This window comes from Rhamphochromis sp. 'chilingali' (assembly GCF_963969265.1).
Source record: "Rhamphochromis sp. 'chilingali' genome assembly, chromosome: 16".
In the NCBI taxonomy this organism is placed as follows: Eukaryota; Metazoa; Chordata; class Actinopteri; order Cichliformes; family Cichlidae; genus Rhamphochromis; species Rhamphochromis sp. 'chilingali'.
In genome coordinates this window covers 11,843,560-11,863,309 of record NC_137943.1, presented here as the reverse complement: position 1 = coordinate 11,863,309, position 19,750 = coordinate 11,843,560, and the positions used below count along the sequence as shown (strand labels likewise).

Here is a 19,750-nt window from a genome sequence, read left to right as displayed (position 1 = left end):
CCCCTCTTCTCGCTCTCCAACAGTTTTTAGTCTCTTCAAATCTCAACTGAGAGAAGCAGGGATGAAAACCAGCGAAGAAGCTGGACTGCAGAAAACTAGAAACTAAAAGGATTTGTATGAGGGGGTTGAAAGGTGCGGCTGCTTGTGGCCCTGAATGCCTCATTTGCACAATAATAATCTTCATTTCAAAGGAAGTCAGCTACCTTTATTTTATTTTATTTTATTTTATTTTATTTTGACAGGTTTTCTGAAACTGTGCCACAGTTAGCACCACAGTTGTTCTTGGCTACAGTGTTTTCTTTTTCTACTCTTAGTTCTGTTCTAAATTTTGTGCTGTCCATTCAAAGTATTCTTGCATACCTCTTTTGTTAATCCACGTTGAACCAGCTCCTATTGTTTTTAAATGCATGGTGGAAAAAACACAGTGTCTAAAACCAATGTAATCAGCCCAAAAAATCCAACTGCAGCTTGTTAATTCCCCTCAAATTGCTAAAACTTCCAGATTCCCCTCCAACACGGATGACATGGCTCTTGAAATATGGCCCTGTGTAAAACTAAATTAAATGGGAATGCCTGCAGGTCTTGGCTGTTGGGCCAAACCCCAACAAGCCCTTGCATAATAAGCTGACACCTTTAAAATGCTTCCACTGGCTTTAGTGAGGAAAGACCAGTACATTTCCAAACAGGTAAGTGCTATTTCATTAGTATGCCTTAAAGATTTCCCCATATTCAGCTTGGCTGACTGTCTTTAGAAAGAAACTTGTCGGCAAGGGTCTTTGCCTCTTTGCCTCAACATCTTACTTTTGCATGCCATGGTTGTAAAACTGACAATGATTCAGACCTCAGTCCGATCTTAACAAAACGCCCCCAAACTCTCACCCTCCCTTTTTCCTGCAGTTTTCCCACTTTGCGATGCCACCCACCATGGCCCGATCTCTGTTCTCTCCAAACTCGCTTCCACATTTGCCGCAAAATCAGTTTTTACTCTTACCTTTTACATCGCTCATTTGAATTCTGTCCAATGACACAATGCAGGTTTATTATATATCAATATGTGCGTGAGTGGCTCACCCCTCCCTCCTTCGTACTCTGTGGGATCAATATTAATCAGAGCTGTAATTCACAGGTCCTGGGTGACTCCATTGATTGTTACAGGTTTTATCATTACTACCTTATCTGATCAAATGTATGCTTCAGCTTTCTCATCTGTTATTGAAATGACATTTTTAGAAACTTAGCAGCAACTTAACTATGATTTATATGTAGTTTATGTGCATATAATTTATTATTGCCTAATATAAAAGGTAACCCTAATGGTTTAATGTATAGAATACATGTACTGTAGAGGCTCAACATATAACAGGGTTTCCAGGCCCAAAAATGACTTCTGCGAAACGGATTATACCCACGACAGAAGCAGGATGTGTTTGTCTGTGAGCAGACCTGCGGTGGTCAGCTGAAGCTCAGGGTTTAGGTTTCGGTTGCAGCGATGAATTCAGATATCAGGGTACCAGCGAGAAGGGGGGGGGGCTTTATTTCATTTACCTCCCACAATCAAAGGTGCCGCAGGCCTCTTCAAAGGCGAAATAAATGGACATAAAAGATCCGATAGGGCACAATGCGTCGGTGGTGGAGATGATAAGACGTTTTCGGGGAGTGTTTTTTTCCCTGTGGGTTCCCTCGCAGCAGACGGGCTGGAGGGATAAAGTGATTGGCAGCAGGGGTCAGACAGCTGATCTGTCTCCTCATAGTTGTGCTGTTATCTCCCATGCGGTAGGTTCAGACGGGCCTCGCACGCAGGAGGCACCCGCAGCCACACAGAGACAATTATTGCTTCTGCAGAGGGACCATGTTTTAGAGAGTTTTCCACTGTTTGAGAACAACAACGTGCAAGGTAGACTGCACAAAGGGCAGCGCGGGGAAACTATCTTTGTCACTGGTATATGTCTTTTTTCTTTATCCTGCAGAAAGCTCTCTCTGTTGTTTTAGTTGGGGGGGAAATAAAAATAAATAAAAGAAAAACGTGTATTGTGTCTGTGTTTGGAGTGACTTCTAAGAAAGGGCAGTGTTTCAACTCTGGAGAGATGATGGGGGGGAAATGGGTAATAAGAAAAACTGCCAGCAGCACAAAATGGCTGTCGTAATCCGGTTATCCCCAAGGCTCTAAAGATACCGGTCCTCTCCTTAGGAGTCTATCTTTTCTTCTTATGTCAAAACTGTCCTCTATGCACTCAGGTGGATTAAGGAGTCACACTGTAGAAAGAAATTGACAGGTACAAAAAGACCTGGGGGTGAAAAGGAAATGAAAGACGACACGGAGAGGCAGGCCAGGCACTCGAGCCGGGGAGTGTGCTGGCGTCTGACAAGAAAAGAATCCATCAAGTCAACTTAATGTTGAGGGAAGAGCAGTTTCCTGCTTATTTACCACATTAATTGACTGCATATTTATTGGCAGAGCTGATTAGTAATCACATAAGTCTTTAATCTTATGAAATAGCTTTTTAAAAAGATGAAACACTCATGGGTTTGACAGGTATATTGTTCACTGATGTTCCAACATAGTTTGTGTTGGGCTTAATAGAAGCTCCTCCAGGCTGTCCCTAAGAGAAGATTACATCCCGGATAGGTCATGTCACGGTGCATTGTTAAAATAAAGCCCCCACTTCGAATTCACTGTTTTAACTGGGAGTCAGTTGGCTAAAATCAGCCTGTTTTAATCGTTTAATCATGGTTCAGAGGAACCTTCTTACAGTCATTGTTGGGATGTTCTGGGGATTTTTCCTTTGGGGAAAAGGGTTTATTGGAAAATTGCATGAATGGCTTTAAAATCCTTACTACAATCTGCCCAACCTTGTCTGCTGGGAGGTGGATCAAAGCTGCTGTAAAGGCTTATTAATAGGAGAGTTTGGGCTGCTCTGACAAGGCTTGGAACTACAGCACGGCCTGATTTTACTGACTGGGTAAAGCTCGTGACGTGTAAACAACGGCTCCTTTTCAGCTCGTGAGAGCAAATGAAAAGTTGAGCTGGGGCGGATCACTTTCTTAATGATATGAAAGGTAGTTACAGGAGCCCGTAAAATATGAAGGGAGAAACATTGTTACTTGAATTTATCCATCATCCCCTCCAATCAGCCAATCAGACGACAGCCCCTCGATGCATTTAGGCATGTAGACATTGTCAAGATGACCTGGTAAAGTTCAAACTGAGCATCAGAATGTGGAAGAAAGGTGATTTAAATCTCAATCTCTGCCATGACATTCAGATGGTAGCGTCATAATTTGGTGTAAAGAACATGAATGCATCAACAGCTCAGGCTGCTGGTGGTGTAATGGTGCGGGGAATGTTTTCTTGGCACATTTTGGCTTCCTGTAGTACAAACAGAGTATTGTTAAAACGCCACAGCCTACCTAAATATTGCTGTTGACCACGTCCATTCTTTTATGACCACTGTGTACTCATTTTCTGATGGCTCCTTCTATCAGTGCACCATGTCACAAAGTTCAAATCATCTCAGTCTGGCTTCTTGAACAAGACAGCGAGTTCACTGCACTTAAATGACCTCCACAGTCACCACATCTCCTTTGGTGTTTGGTAGAAAAGGAGATTAATATCATGGATGTGGAGTCCAGCCTAGTACTAGTGTAGCCAGTAAAGTGACTCGTACATGCATTTGGGCAGATGTATGTTTCTCAGTACTTTCAGCCCAAATCCACAAATGAATTAAATAGATTAAGCTGTGAACTCCCCACCCCCGACCTAATTACTTAAATAGTTTGAGTTTCAGTGACTTTTCTACCCTCTCTCTCTCTCTCTCTCTCTTTTTTTTTTTTTTTTTTTTTTTTTTTTTTTTTGCTGATCAACAATTTTAATCAATTTTTTGTCAGTTAATGTTGTAGCTTTCTAAGTGCATGCACCGGGGAAGTACCATTGTTCTCTGTTTGTTGAATTGATTTACAGGTCAGTTCCTCAGCCTGTGATTTTTTTTAAAAAATACATTAATATAATGAAAGCTGAGACACCATAAGTGCAGTGGGTTGCTGGGTTAATGTGTATCATTGTGTCAACATAGATGGGTCTGTCTAATGTAATTTTATGTTCACTGTAAACAGATAAGAAGACACCTTAAAGTGATTTACCAATGCTGTTAATACTAATGCTGGTAGTCATGCAGCCTAAAGAGTTTATGCATGAGAAGTAATGAGCAATGGTGTCATTTCAGTAGTGGGAATAATTATTTCTGCCTAACATGGTGGAATTACAGCACTCCACTTTGATGTAATAACTATTTCAAAACCAAAATAAATCTTGGATCAATATCTTAATATTTACGAACATCTACCACAGATATTCTACTTTATGCCCAAGATACAGTAATCGTGGCATCAAATGGATTCAGACTGCAAAACAAATCAAATAAACCTGTCATGAACTTTTCTCTTTTCTGTAGACCAAACAATGAATAAACTCAAAAATACATTAGCAGTTTAATTGATGGTCAAAATGAAATTCCCATAAAAATGGGGAAAGTTTGCGTAATAAATCAAAATGCTGAGCTTGTAATCTCATCACTTCTATCAACGAACAAACTCAGCAGAGAAGAGTGGGAAAATTACTGATTTATTGACAAAAAGTCCCCTGTTTACTTATTTATTTTTAAGATCTCAGTGAAGGGTCGAAGTAGCAGATAAAGATCATCATATGGAGAAACTGCTCAGGTGCTTTACCACATTAATCTGCCGTGCTTTGCTGCACATCAGTGTGCGTGATCTGAGTGTGCACTGATGGTGTTTGAGAAAAGGTAAGCTGAGTTTATCTAAGGTTCTGTTTTTTTCTGCTGGTGAATTTGTTTCCATCTGATGATGTGGAAAGCTCTGACGCACAGACTTAAAATTTTGTCATTTCAGCTGCAAATAAATACACTGAAATCCCGAAACATTCAAGTCTAACAAGAGTTTCTGACACTTCTGAGCGGCCCATTAGGAAACGTTTCAGCGGGAAAATCCCCAAGATTTTCAGTGCTCCAGGGAGGATTTCACTAAATCTTGTGCTTATTCTCATGATACTTAGGAAAAGTAAAGCGGTTTTAATAGCTTTCCCCTGACACATTGATGGTAGAATATGCTTTGGCTCTGTGGCAGATAGCTTCAATCCGAGGTCGACGGAGAGGGGGGTGGGGGATTGGCTCGTGTCTGCCTGCCAGTACGCTCTCATAAGGCCCCATCTAAACCAAATTAATACACTTCCTCCAACATCTGAGGATAAACCTGAAGGCCACATTACTGTGGCAGCCCCTATCAGCCAGCTTGTAATACAACCGAGTCAGCAGTCAATGAGATACATTTGCAACCAGGCATTTGTCAGCGACTCAGTGCCATGGAGGCAAGAGATTTAAAATGTCCTCCAGTAAATTAAGTGCTGCTTGAAAAGTGAAAGGTGCCGGCTAAGCAGGCAGCTGCTTACTTTAAATAACACTCTGGTTAAAAGGCTGTGGCTACGGTGGAGAGAGGAGAGGAGTGCTTGCCTGGGTTAATATTGTTGACAGAAAATGTTAAACATCTGTAAAATATCTACATATCTGCTGTACATGTGACCAAAAACCAGAGAAGAATTTGTTTCCCTGTTTGTCTCAGATTCTGCTATGAAGTTTGTTTTCCACTGAAAAAACATGATGCTGAGAAAAGAGAAGCTGTGGCTCGTTACATGGATCTCTCTTGTTTGCACTCTCTCACAGGAACTTTTATTCTTATCCAAAGCATAACTTTAGCTTTTTGCCATGTTGTCGAGTCGAGGAAACAAGCACATGAAATATATTTTAAAAAAAACTTCATAAGACGCCTCATCTTATGAAGCCAATACATATGACAGACTGAGCTGCCACTAAGGAGCTTATAGAAATAATGGAAATAGTGTAGTTTCTGTAGCGATGATGTGAGTGCTGTTACAGAAAGGGAAACAGGCTGGTATTTCCCAAGACGTCTTCTGGACTCAGCCTAAGCAGAGGAGTGGCTTTCTTGGGTTACATTAAAAAGGGGAGAGCTGAGGTGTTGGCACAATGTAAGGTTTGACAAGCTGCTACTACTGGCTGAATACAGAAAGACAGCCTTCAATCCACATGAATGTTTTCTAAACTACCTTTATTTATTTATTTATTTATTTTAACCAGGAAGGCATTTAAACTATGTTTCATCTAAATTTGGTTCAAATGTGTATTCATGACATTAAATTTTCTAAATGATGTTTGAGAAATATTTTCAAAAACAGTATTCGGCACACCTACCTGCAGTACTCGCAGTAATCCACAAGAGATCAGTATATCGCTGAGTGATAGGAGACTCAGGAACGTACACACACACACAGCCCGTGTCTTTTGAGAAAAAGCCTTATTACTAATATCAGTTACTTTAGAACATTATTAAAAACCAAAAGTTTAACGTAATACACGTCTGTAAGAAACTGTGGAATGGTGCGTCAAAAATAATTGTGATTTACGGCACAAAAACAGCGGGCTCGTCCGGGATTTGAACCCGGGACCTCTCGCACCCAAAGCGAGAATCATACCCCTAGACCAACGAGCCGCATGTAAAGGACTGAAGAAGTATAATTTATAAAATTTAACAATCACAGCTGTCAAACTTGGTTTTTACCAAACGTTCTATAAATTCACTATCTAGCATGTAGCATGTAACCTTTGCTTAACATTCATGTAAGAACTAGTTCCTGTTAGGTAACGTTACTTTAGCTCGGTGACCCACAAGCATGTCCAGCTACCAAAGTCATAATTAATTGGATTTGACACATCATTGATTAGGTATGACTTAATTGAACTTCATTACGGAAGCCATCGGTGCATTTTTATTCTACATTTAACATGAACTGGTGTAGCTGTAGCTGTGTGCTGGAATGGGCAATATGCCTTTGACATGATCCTGGACATTTGCAGAAATGTGCAATTAGAGCTATCACATCATTTTCATCAAACCGTGATCTCTCTTTTTTCTTTTTCTCAAAGGTTCCATAAACGAGATGTAATATGGAGTCATCCATTAAAGATATCAGTGCGTGACTGCATCAGGCTGTAAAATTCTGTCAAAAAAAAATGTAACGAATCCCCATTTATAAGCAGGATATGCAGGATATGCAGGATATGATTCTCGCATATTTCATGATAGCCTTACATGTACTGCAAAGACTTTATGTTGTGACTAGTGAGAAACCTCCTTTTAAAGCAAACTGACACAAGATAATCAGCGATGTTTTCCTCTTGAACCTATGATCGGTGTGCTTCACTGTTTATAGGAACAGTTTAGGAATCGTCGGTATAGAAATGTGACCCTTCCCCCTGAGAGTGCACCCACGCTTTACCCAAACACCCAAAGTGCTATCAGATCCTCTCAGCCTGTAACTGTAGATAGAGAAGTTAGACAACTCAGATAGATAAATCAGACAACAGTTATTTGTGAAAGCCATTTTGTTCAGAAGAAAAAGATCAGGATTGTCCCAGCCTGACTGTGATTGTTTACATTTTTAAGCTACATTCCAGTGTTATTCAGACAGCTCTGCAAGCAGGGACTGGTATTAATGAGTAATTGATTGTAGTGCCATATCAAGTCTGCTTATAACTTACATTATTTACTGATTCCCTTACAAGGACAATCAGCATTGTTTAACACGATCTCTCTCAACACTATCTAATAACAGGAGTTTCTGACTCAGTTGTGCAACAGCTGCATTGATTGATTGATTGATTGGTAATTTATTTCAACATGTGAACAATATACAAGTACATTTAGAAAAGAAATGAGAGAAAAAAAAATACTATACAAATTACATACAAAAGAACATTCTGATTAATTTACATGTTGAAAGGGAGTGGGAAGAAGTATACACTTATTTAATCCCACCCCATTGCATTAGTTTGGCATCATTGAGGAAAACATACCAGCAATGACAAGTATTTGAAACAGGCTGACACATGGAAATGCTTCTCAGTTTACACCCCTATCTTCAAAATAACCTACATTACCCAGTCTCCTCAGTCTAGAGGGTCTGCTGTTAGGTAACATAACTGAGATAAGGAGATGGGCAGACAATAGCGGCATATTAATCCCATTATTAACATCGGTGGGAATAACTAGAAGTTATGCTGATTCCTTGAAGCTGCTCCCCATTGAGGGAGAACTAGAGTGTGAAAGAATAAATATCTGAAAACATCACAAAAATATATCTTGCTACAAAGCCTGTCTCTCACAAGATCTTCCACCTTCATGAAACCTCAGCTAATGAAATTGTAGATGTTTCACAAAATGTAAAATATTTTATAATTTATTTACGTTGGATTTATTAACTTTGGATGGTTTGGACAAGTGGAGAGGAGGAATAGTAGGTATAGCGGACAAAAGGCCTCAGTTCATGAGTGTAGTCAAGGAGGACCTGCAGACATTGGTGTGACATAAGTGAAGTCTAGAGATAGGGTGAGCTGGAGGCAGATGATCAGCTGTATGGTGACACCCAATATGTGCAGGTGGAAGAAGAAAAAGACTTCCCTATGTTGAACTTACCATAAAGGCTCAATCTGAGCTGCATCACAGACTGGACTATATTAATAATTCAGGGTAGCTCCTACTTATTATATCCCCTTTGGGAGTCTAGTCTGTTAATAACCCCCATGCTCTGTCTGATGGGCTTTTATCTTTTATAATGCATTTCTAATGGCCGATCTTGTACATGACACAGGCTCCTGCTGACTCACAGGGGCAAAGTCTTTTTTTTCTTTTTCTTTTGTCAGTTTCAGACTTCAGTGTTTTCGGGTTCAGTTAAGTTTTCGTTAGAATCTGTTTATTTTTTCCAGTTTAGTTTCTATAAGTCTGAACATGTTAAACATTCACCGTAGTTTTCATTAATACGAATGTTAGTTTAATCCTGTTATTATATCATAGAGGACATTTTTCAAGGGCAAAATTAAAAAAAAAATAGATCAGGTATTACAGCTAAGTCTTGTATTAACCTATTCTTACTGAACATCTGCAGCAATGACTTAACTATATTGACAAACACAAAATAATGTTCCTCTCTGTTTTTATTATTCTGTTTTCTATATTTTCTAAAGTCTAGTTTTTATTTGATTTACCTTTTTGACACCTAGTTTTAGTTAGTTAGCAGTCTCAGTGGCTCGGCTGAGGGCTGAGCCTGCTGCGCTCCTCTCGCCCAGTGCATTGTGGTCTGTGTGCTAAAGGAAGCTGCTGCAGCGGAATCTGAAGAATTTGAGGTGTCCGCCAAGTCTGCTGCTCATCGCTCCCTGTACTTCCATCTACTCTGCAAGGTAACCGTGTACTTTTCAGCATTTAACCAGTTATTTATCACCGAGTGTGTCGGCGCCGTCGCTGTTAAAACGACGAAGCTAACATTAGCTTATTTGATTTCCTGCCCGGCTAGTTAATAGTAATTAAAGCTTAGCTTAACAGTGTCCCGAGCTGCTAGCTCGGGCTGCTAGCTTGTTAAACAGCGTTCAATTGACCGTCGATAATTACCGCTATAGCAAAATTTTAAAATACCCGAAGCTGGTTTATTAAGTAATATCAGTCACATTTAGAAAATCGGAAAATCAGCTGACTTGTAATGCTAACTCAACTAAACTACCTCGGAAACATATTTAGTTAATTAACCGGAAAAGAAATGCTCGGTTATATGCAGAGAAAACGTCTTCTCCCTCGTACTGTCGGTGTGTTTCTCACAGTTTCAGTTCATTCAGGGGGTTTCGAATAACATACAACAGCCTACAACACAACTAGCAAAAGAGACCGATATGATGGTAATTACAGAAAGGTTGGGTTTGAAGGCTTAAGCTTCATCTCTTCCCTCAGATCATAGAGCTGTAGTGGGATGCAGCTGTAATGCAGACACCTAGAGCAGGAAAGCAGTTTTTTCTGTGGTGAGACACATCACTCTCACAAGCCACTCCGAGCAAAAAACAGACTTCCTGTCTCTCATACTCTGAAGCCTCTGAGTATGTGACTGCATGAGTCCAACCCCCATTTTAGAAGAAGGGTGAGAAAAGATTTTTTTGTGTTGGTTGGTTTATATCTGTCTGTTTTTTGTCTTCTCTTTCAGCCTAAACAAGGAGGAAAACATGTCTCAAGCTGACAAAATGAAGGTAAATCATATCAAACAAACAAACCAACCAGTTTTTCTATCTGAACCAATAGGCATGCTGTAATACTAGATTCCTGCCTGTACTTCAGTGACTGCCTACTCCATTGCAGTAGCTTTAATGGTAGTAAAAAGGAAACACAATATGCCCACTGAGTTGAAACTTCTTGTTTTTTAGGCATTGATATTACCGTCCTGTTAATGGGTACATTGTCTGCGTGCTGCTCATTATCCTCATGACTCACTCATGCAGTTTTCTTTGTACTGAAAGGGCTAAGGGCAGTGTAAAAACACACTGCTTATCAAGCTCGCTCATCTTGACCTTCTTCCTGAAAGGACAAGGAATGGAGGCTTTGTCCACCTTATAAACTGAATAAAGAAGGTGCTGCTTTGTATTACATTTGAATTTTCTGGTATACAGCCTGGCTAGCTGCAGGGATTGGTAAATGGCTTCCTTTTGATGAGCTGCGTGTAGAAAATGCTGGATGAATGGGGTGGTGCGAGATCTTTTGGAAATAGCCTCTTAAATAACCCCGTCACAGTCAAGCCTGCTCAGTGATTTAAGCTCGCTCGCATATAATTAGCTGTCGCCTCACATTTATCCTGCTCAGTTTAATCGGAAGTAATAATCATTTTACACTCCTTTCTTTTTACTTTTCCTCCCTTTTCGCTACAGCAGGGGCAGTTCTCAAACCCCGAGACCCCGGGGTATGTTGGATTCGCCAACCTGCCTAATCAGGTTCATCGAAAATCTGTAAAAAAGGGCTTTGAGTTCACCCTTATGGTTGTAGGTGAGTGCGCTAATGCTTTTCCCACCACATTTTTCATGTTGCTGTGACGTGACGCTGTTTTTTATTTAGTCTGGAAAATGATAATGTATCTCAGTGATAAGAATGTTAAAGCTAGAGTAAACACGGCCACTTTGTGGAATGCATTTTGTCTTTTTTCGCTCATGTTATTGGGTTAAATTCATGTTGGGATCTTGGATGCTCGCTTGAACAATATGCAGTTTTTGCAGTCTGAGCTCTTTTTGACTTCCGTAGATTTTTTTCGTTTGTGTGTCACGAGCACACCGGTTGTTTTGTGTTCTATAATTTGTAGGCTTGCACTTGACTGTCTTACTGTGCATGAAGTTTTTTTTCTGCGCAGACGTAGTCATCGGTAAAGCTGCTCAGCTGATGTTGGCAGCAGTGTAAACTCTTACTCTGGTTCCTGTGACTGGGTGAACCCCTGTGCTTGCTGGGAATGGGGGAGGGTCGAAGCTCCCCTCAACACTGCTCATCCTTCTTCTTTAAAATAAACCAGAGAGGAATGTAGCCTGTGTGCCTCCAGGGACCCATTCAAACAGTGGACAGCGAGGCCTGCTGGTTCTTGTAATGCAGTAATATACCCTCTGTTTAACCCCCCCCCCCCCCCCCCCCCCCCCGTTATTAAATTAAATCAGTGTTTTCCTGGGTGAGCGGCTAGATGCTGCTCTTCTCCACGTATAGAAATAATAATGTTGCAATGAAAATGAAAAGCATTGATCTCTGTAGTCTCTTCCTTTCCCACATGCACTTGAACTTGCAGTGTGCATAATAAATATGTCAGTTTGCTCCCTTACAAGACCTCCTGGCAAATTGCCACTAAAGAAGACCTCAGTAAATCTTTTGTCACAGCCTGGCGAGAGCAGCTGTTTAAGACTCTGTGTCTGTGCTCGACTTCTGTTTTTAGCTGGATGTAACCAAGAAACTAAACAGTAGTTTCTTGTCTTTACGGTTGCTTTGAATCTTTTTTTCCAGACAGCAGGCAGAGTGTTAGACTGAAGCGATGCGGCAGATCAGATCAGATGTTTGTGTGGTGTGCAGGAGGTTTTTATTGGCCTGATTATCAGACTGAGTTACTATTGTCTTTCACTTGAGGAACACCTACTATTGGTATTTGGATGCATGGTTTAAATTTTGTCCTGTAAAGACATTGATACTGATGTGTAGTTCATTCATAAATTATATCGACTGAAGCATTCAAATAACGTCATTCTCATTAAATACAGTTTGTTTACCCTTTGTTTATTTTATTAAAGAGCTGGACTAATATAGTTTTAGAATCACATCAGTCCTTTCCCCTGTGATAGACTGGATACCTGTCCAGGGTGTACCTTGCCTGTTCCCCATAACAGCTGGGATAGGCTCCAGTTTCCACCTGACCCTGAATTTGAAAAGTCATAAAGAAAATGGAAAAATGGAAATTTCACCACACAATTGGTGTCATGTTTCCTGTTTAACCTGCTAAATTTGGAATTCTGTAGATTTCTATTTGGCTTTTGAATGTCAGGTCTCTTTTGTGTAACCTCTCTGGTCAATTTGAGGTTCTTACCCTTAACTCATGAACAAACTCGTATCCTTCCCAGCTTCTGACAAGGTTTCAGCCACCTGACGGCTGGGGAAAGATTAATGCTGAAGTCAGATTTAGAGTTTGGTTGATGTGTATTTCTATCTTGTGTGAGATGCAGTGTGTGTTACACACTGCGTTTCCTGCGGCGCACTGAGGACGTCTTTGTTCTTTTGGTTGAAACTGAGCTCTGCATTAGAAGAGCCCTTGCACTAACCAGAGCCTGACTGTGCATTTGTAATTATTAGCATTGTGTTAATGCTAATAATTACGGGCCGTGGTGGTCAGAGGGCCCGGTGGCGCCAGTGTCCGGCAGCCTCGCCTCTGTCAGTGCGCCCCAGTGTGGCTGTGGCTACAATGTAGCTTGCCATCACCAGTGTGTGAATGTGTGTGTGAATCGGTGGATGACTGGTTGTGTAAAGCGCTTTGGGGGCCATAGGGACTAGTAATGCGCTATACAAATACAGGCCATTAACCATTTAACCATTATGCAGCCCTCATTTACTTGTGACAGCTTTACCTTCCTGTTATCTAAAGGTGAATCTGGACTTGGAAAATCCACCTTGATCAACAGCCTCTTCCTCACTGACCTGTACCCTGAGAGAGTCATTCCTGGAGCAGCAGGTAAAACACACACACATTTACACGCTGAAAACACTGATGATTAATTTTTTGTGAAGCAGTTTGAGAAACCTGCATTTGATCTTTCCCTCTCGTAGAAAAAATAGAAAGGACAGTTCAGATCGAGGCATCCACTGTAGAAATCGAGGAGCGAGGAGTGAAGCTCCGCCTCACTGTGGTTGACACACCAGGATACGGAGACGCCATCAACAGCCAAGACTGGTGAGAAATCATTGTAGGGTGGAGGCTGATGAGTAGATGAGGTATTTTTGGATTTGAATTGCTATCTTATTCCTGTGATCTGTGAGTGGTGATGATAGGAGAGGATAGGAGAGAATCTATTATTAGCCAGGCTTTGTGGTTGCCTTTGCTCAGTATAATTTCTAACTTTTTCTTTTTTTGTCCATCCAGTTTCAGCACCATTATCAGCTACATTGATGACCAGTTTGAGCGCTACCTCCATGACGAGAGCGGCCTAAATCGTAGACACATTGTTGACAATAGAGTTCACTGCTGCTTCTATTTCATCTCCCCACTCGGCCACGGGTGCGTCCTGCTATCCCCACTTGCACAAATACTGTATAGGCCTAAGTCATTACAGTGAAGGTCCTCTGTTCACGCAGATTCTTTGTCTCTCGTTGACCCTCTGTTTCCTTTCCCTCCCAGCCTGAAACCACTTGACGTCCAGTTCATGAAGGCCATTCACAACAAGGTCAATGTGGTTCCTGTCATCGCTAAGGCCGACACACTCACCCTCAGAGAGAGGGAGAGGCTCAAGCGCAGGGTGAGGACGCCAGAGTTACCCATTGTTCGGGGACTTTTTCCATTTCCTGACTTGAAGAGTAGTTACAGTATCATGTTATCATACTCACTGCTTTATCCATCGGGTGCATCAGAATTTTGCAGGTACTACTGTATCAGCTGATCCTGAGAAATGATTCTGAGGATCGTTATCTCGTGTCTGGAATCAAAAGAAAGCAGAAGATCATCATCAGTTTAACATAACTGCTAATAACTGTTGTTTTACACTCTCGTGTTATCAAGATTCTCGATGAGATCGACGAGCATGGCATCAAAATCTACCATCTTCCCGATGCTGAGTCAGATGAAGATGAAGATTTCAAAGAGCAGACGAGGATCCTCAAGGTACTGACTTCATTATCTGTGCACGATTTCAACCTTGGAGAAAGGTTTCTTTCTGTCTTCTTCCTACGCAAATAGCGATGGGAGATTTGAACAAAACCCAGTTTCTATCTCAGTGTTTTCTGTGAGTCAACTTGTGAGATGGCACGTGTGCTTACAAACAAACGCATCAAAATAAACTCTGGGTCAAGGTTCAGTGTGTTAGCCGGTGCAGACCACAAAAGCAAAGAGGAAAGCTATCAGACAGCCCTTTCCAACAAATATTAATTTTTTGTAAAAACAGTTAGTTTATATGTCATAAATGCAGGATTTGCTGGTTTAGTTGGTTGGTTAGTTAGGGTGAGGTGGTAGACAACCCAATCCTACTCTCCTGGTCATCTTGTGAAGCTTTGATTATTCACTTTAGAAGCTTTGGTACTCGTTTGGGACAGCTCTGCTTTTGTTAAACTTCCAACTATCAATTTAGGGATTGGTTTTAAGTATCATAATTATCCATGGTGTGTGGTTGAAACATGATAAATATGAGCTACTGCTCCTCTTCTCCAGGCTAGCATCCCATTTGCAGTGGTAGGTTCCAACCAGCAGATTGAGGCCAAAGGGAAAAAGGTCAGAGGTCGTCTGTACCCTTGGGGAGTGGTGGAGGTGGAGAACCCGGAGCACAATGATTTCCTCAAACTGCGGATCATGCTGATGTGAGTGGTGAAGTTTGTGAGTTGACAAAACTGTGTAGATAACGTAGTCTCATTTTGAAACTGCTGTAACCAGACGGCCTCCGCCTGCCTTTGGAGGGAGTATGGCGGTGCCTGAGCTCTCTGCAAATCTGTTTATTGTTTGACTTTTCCTCAATCCCACAGAACCCACATGCAGGATCTCCAGGAAGTAACCCAGGACCTGCACTATGAGAACTTCCGTTCGGAGCGCCTCAAACGGGGTGGCAGGTTGTCCTCCCATGGTTACATTCTGCCTATGTCTCCTGCGTACGTACTTCCCTGTCTGCTTGCTTTTCTGCACCTCCCCCTCCTCAAACAGCAAATCTCTGAGCTGTGTGTACATTTACATCCAGTATTGTGGAAAAAACACACACACACGAGGTGAAACTTAACAAAACCCAGCTAAACCAACCAGAAAAGGAAAAATAAAGAGTTATTCCTGTTCATTGGGTAGTCCGGTCATTCATTTCCTTTTTTCCAGTATCAGTTCTGTAGTACAGTAACTCTAACCCGTGATTTTTGCATGTGAACTGTAATAGGTAGAGGTAGAGGTAGTTGGAGGTGAATTTAGTGCTGTTTGCTTTAGTGGGTTGTTTTATCTTGTGTGTAGCAAATCTGTGCAGGTTAGAAACAAGATTACTGTGTGTGTAGCATTTAACATAGTGTGGGTAGCTCATTATTTAACCCCTAACGTTGACCCAAAGGACTGTTTTTAGACTTTTCTTCTAAAGGCAACACAGAATAAGGGAGTGGTTTTACTGTCTTCATATTTGCCGTGCCATCTGTCCAAAGATGGTGTTTGGTGTTGAATTGCTGATGGAGGTACTGTTTTATTTTTGGATTTTCTTAGTTTGGGGGAGGTCCTGCTCTTCCCCTGACCTTTGCACCCACTGCTTCTCTCTTGAATCTTCATGCTTTCACCTCTGTGTAGTTATTTGTTGTAGCTGCCAACTCTTCGCTGACAAACCTTGTCCCTGCAGACAAACCTTGTCCCTGCAGACAAACCTTGTCCCTGCAGACAAAACTAACCCACTGACCCGCTTTTCTACTTCCTCAGTGTGGCTTTTGTCGTGTTTGCTTAACGCTGCTTAAAATGGCAACACTCTCTCATGCAGAGAAAACACAGTTTCTCTGCTGACTAAATAATCATGCTTCAAAAATCACTACAAGAGCATTTATAACCTCTCCAGTTGTGTATTTGCTTTAATGATTATCTTTTTAATTGTGTCCTGCATAATTAAGTCATTGATTTTTGCAGCGCACAGCATTGCAGTAACTATAGTTGTGTCTGTAAAGCAGAAAGGGACCTGAGCCGGAGGAAATGGACAAGGATATGATCCTGCAGGAGAAGGAGGCTGAGGTGAGATATTTCAGACACTAGACTACAAGCGTTGTTTTCAAAGAAATGTGTTGTTTAGGTTTCCTAAAGAAAGTTTTTGGGCCAAGATAAAGATGAGGCACATTTATTGCTTGTGTTTGCGACGGGCAGCCAGTCAGAAGATTTGTTGACTGTTGCGAACAAGGAGGCAGGTTTTAAAGGGAGAGGAGATGAAACGGCATATTTCAGACAGGGGATGGAGTGAGGGTGTGCACCAAGGTCCAGTTTAAAACAAATAAGTAGACAACCTTGCAGAAACAACAAACAATATTATATGATAGACTCTATAGAAAACCCCCCCAAAATGCCTTATGTCACTTCAAAGTCGCAGCCATGAGTGTCCTGATTCACACCTTTTGATGTTCTGTGTCGTTCAGCTGAGGCGAATGCAGGAGATGATTGCCAAGATGCAGGCCCAGATGCAGAAACAAGGAGACGGAGAGGGAGAAGGCCAACATGTGTGAAACTGATGGTAAGAGGCAGACCTGTGGAGACCCGAGGGCAATTCTGCTGCAGACGCATTATCAGTTATTTTACACCGTGCTAGATTTCTTCAGATGTCCAAATATTAATATTCTTACTTTTCTTTTTTTTCCGGATTAGATATTTGAGCCACTGCTCGAGTTTGACCAGAGAGATGGAAAAGGTGTAAAGCTTGCCTGGTCATGACTCCTCTTGCTTGCCACTATTTTATTATTATTATTTTTGTAATTTCAGCTCCACATGGGATCTGGAGTCTTTTTTTTTTTTTTTTTTAAATGCATACAGTAAAGTATATTCAACAGTGTTACATTTATATATTCACACACGGTTCCATTTTTTTTTTTTTTTTTTTTTTTTTTTTAATTGTACCACTTTAGAAGAAATCGTTTACTGAAATGAAGTCATATGACCAATATTTTAAAATGCTTGCATATTTTATATTGGGAGATAGTTAATTTTTTTTCCTTTTGTTTGCTGTTCAGAAAACCAAAGTATTGCTGCTTCTATGCGAAGACTTTAGTGCTGAAGCGTCTGTCGGAGCACATGCTAACACATGCTCTGTGAAGGAGTGTCATTGAGAGAGAGAGAACTGTAGTAGCAGACGTAGCTGAAAAACCTCTTTTATTCCATTGTTACATGACTGTTTCAATGTTATTCCTGTCAGGAGAAAACATTATTTAACAATTTATGAGTTCACCATACATGCTTGCCATTAAATGGAACCTGTCCTGCTCAGTATTGATGTTAACCCGCTCATGTGCATGCGATTCTCAACCCATAAAAAAAATTATGATAAATTTTAGGGCAGCGTTTCATCCATTTGTGCTTTTCTCAGTATGTTCAACTGCCTTCGAGTGTGGTTAAGCTCCTTTTGATATGAATTAAACTGTGATCCAGAACCTTTTATAGTCTTCCCCATACGCCAGACAAATGAGGCGCGAGGCCTCTTTGGTGCTTTCACTTAACTAAATGCATTTAGTCCTTCACGTGTGTCGTCCTCGGTGTAAAGTGAAATCATGTGACAGGAGCAGTGAGCGAATTTATTGGTACAGTGAGATTTAAGAAGTTGAAACTTCTACCTGTCCCTACTGACCGCAGAGTTTAAAGGCGACCTGATGAGGTCAGTGTAGCCAACGATCCCCTCACCAGCCGAGATGTGAGTTCTGACATTCCTTTGTGCTGTTTGTACCTGACAGATTTTGTTCTTGATACATATATTGTAATAAAAGTTTTATTAAGTATCAAACATTTTTTTTAGTCTGCTTTTTTTTTTTTTTTTTTTTAACATTTCCCCCCTACCTTTTTTGTTTTTTTGTTTTATTTCTAAGGGAGAACAGTTCAAATAATAAGATTTAAATAACAGAAAGAAATGTGGGTGTTTGTAATCACTGCGTTTGTGTGTATACGGAAAGACAATGGACACAGTTTCAATCATTTTTGTGCAAGATTTAACGTCTGTGAGAATAACTTACCAGGTAAGTTTGCAGTGTTAGGGAAAATCAGGTGACTGCCTGATTACCGTTGGCTGAATTTAAGCTGCTTGTGTTAAAGCATTTTGCCAGATCCCATTTACAGACTATGACTAGACGAAAGCAGCCATGAGCCACAGAGCGATTGGTCATGCAACACTTTGTAAAATTAATTTTTCTAAATTCATAAAGAAAGGTATGCCTCAGAAGCAACACAACTCTGCTGATTACTGATTCTGGGTGTATGATACACTGGATCTTAGACAGGCAACACTTCCCATTGAAACCTAATCAGTGCCTGCTGGTGTTCAGTTAGACCATAAACTTTATAAAATTAGAGGAGCCCGAAGCTGCTCGTCATGCACATCAGGTGATGCTCTGCTACGTGTTTTATTTCAGTGAGATTAATTACCTCTGAAAGAACCACCGTGATTCTGCCCTCACAGTAACAGGGTGTCACTAATTACTGAGATACTGTGAGATATAGAGGTTAATTACCAAACCTTCAAGCTTATATTCCCATGTGCAGCAAGAGGCGTGGAAACTGGATCAAATGATAGTGTAACAACATTTTTTTTTAAATAGAAGATTACTTTTAAAACATTAATGAAGCATCTGCAGCACTGGACTAATGTGAACCTACAGGGAGTGCAGAATTATTAGGCAAGTTGTATTTTTGAGGAATAATTTTATTATTGAACAACAACCATGTTCTCAATGAACCCAAAAAACTCATTAATATCAAAGCTGAATGTTTTTGGAAGTAGTTTTTAGTTTGTTTTTAGTTTTAGCTATTTTAGGGGGATATCTGTGTGTGCAGGTGACTATTACTGTGCATAATTATTAGGCAACTTAACAAAAAACAAATATATACCCATTTCAATTATTTATTTTTACCAGTGAAACCAATATAACATCTCCAAATTCACAAATATACATTTCTGACATTCAAAAACAAAACAAGAACAAATCAGCGACCAATATAGCCACCTTTCTTTGCAAGGACACTCAAAAGCCTGCCATCCATGGATTCTGTCAGTGTTTTGATCTGTTCACCATCAACATTGCGTGCAGCAGCAACCACAGCCTCCCAGACACTGTTCAGAGAGGTGTACTGTTTTCCCTCCTTGTAAATCTCACATTTGATGATGGACCACAGGTTCTCAATGGGGTTCAGATCAGGTGAACAAGGAGGCCATGTCATTAGTTTTTCTTCTTTTATACCCTTTCTTGCCAGCCACGCTGTGGAGTACTTGGACGCGTGTGATGGAGCATTGTCCTGCATGAAAATCATGTTTTTCTTGAAGGATGCAGACTTCTTCCTGTACCACTGCTTGAAGAAGGTGTCTTCCAGAAACTGGCAGTAGGACTGGGAGTTGAGCTTGACTCCATCCTCAACCCGAAAAGGCCCCACAAGCTCATCTTTGAT

At 40.8% G+C, this 19,750-nt stretch overlaps 1 protein-coding gene across 2 annotated transcripts; it reads left to right on the top strand.

Moving 5' to 3' along the window:
- Positions 1-9,205: 9,205 nt before the first annotated feature.
- On the top strand, positions 9,206-17,129 carry septin2 (septin 2). 2 transcript variants are annotated; one of them, XM_080861835.1, is made up of 13 exons: positions 9,206-9,320; positions 10,109-10,151; positions 10,824-10,938; positions 13,055-13,141; positions 13,237-13,360; positions 13,550-13,684; positions 13,805-13,922; positions 14,183-14,284; positions 14,828-14,973; positions 15,136-15,219; positions 16,291-16,351; positions 16,747-16,841; positions 16,973-17,129. In XM_080861835.1, exons 2-12 carry the CDS (start codon positions 10,128-10,130, stop codon positions 16,831-16,833), a joined length of 1,083 nt encoding a protein of 360 aa, XP_080717961.1. In that variant the 5' UTR covers positions 9,206-9,320; positions 10,109-10,127; the 3' UTR covers positions 16,834-16,841; positions 16,973-17,129. The 2 variants fall into 2 exon arrangements, with proteins under 2 accessions (XP_080717961.1, XP_080717960.1); XM_080861834.1 differs by having other exon boundaries at positions 15,136-15,258.
- The last annotated feature ends 2,621 nt before the right edge of the window (positions 17,130-19,750 follow it).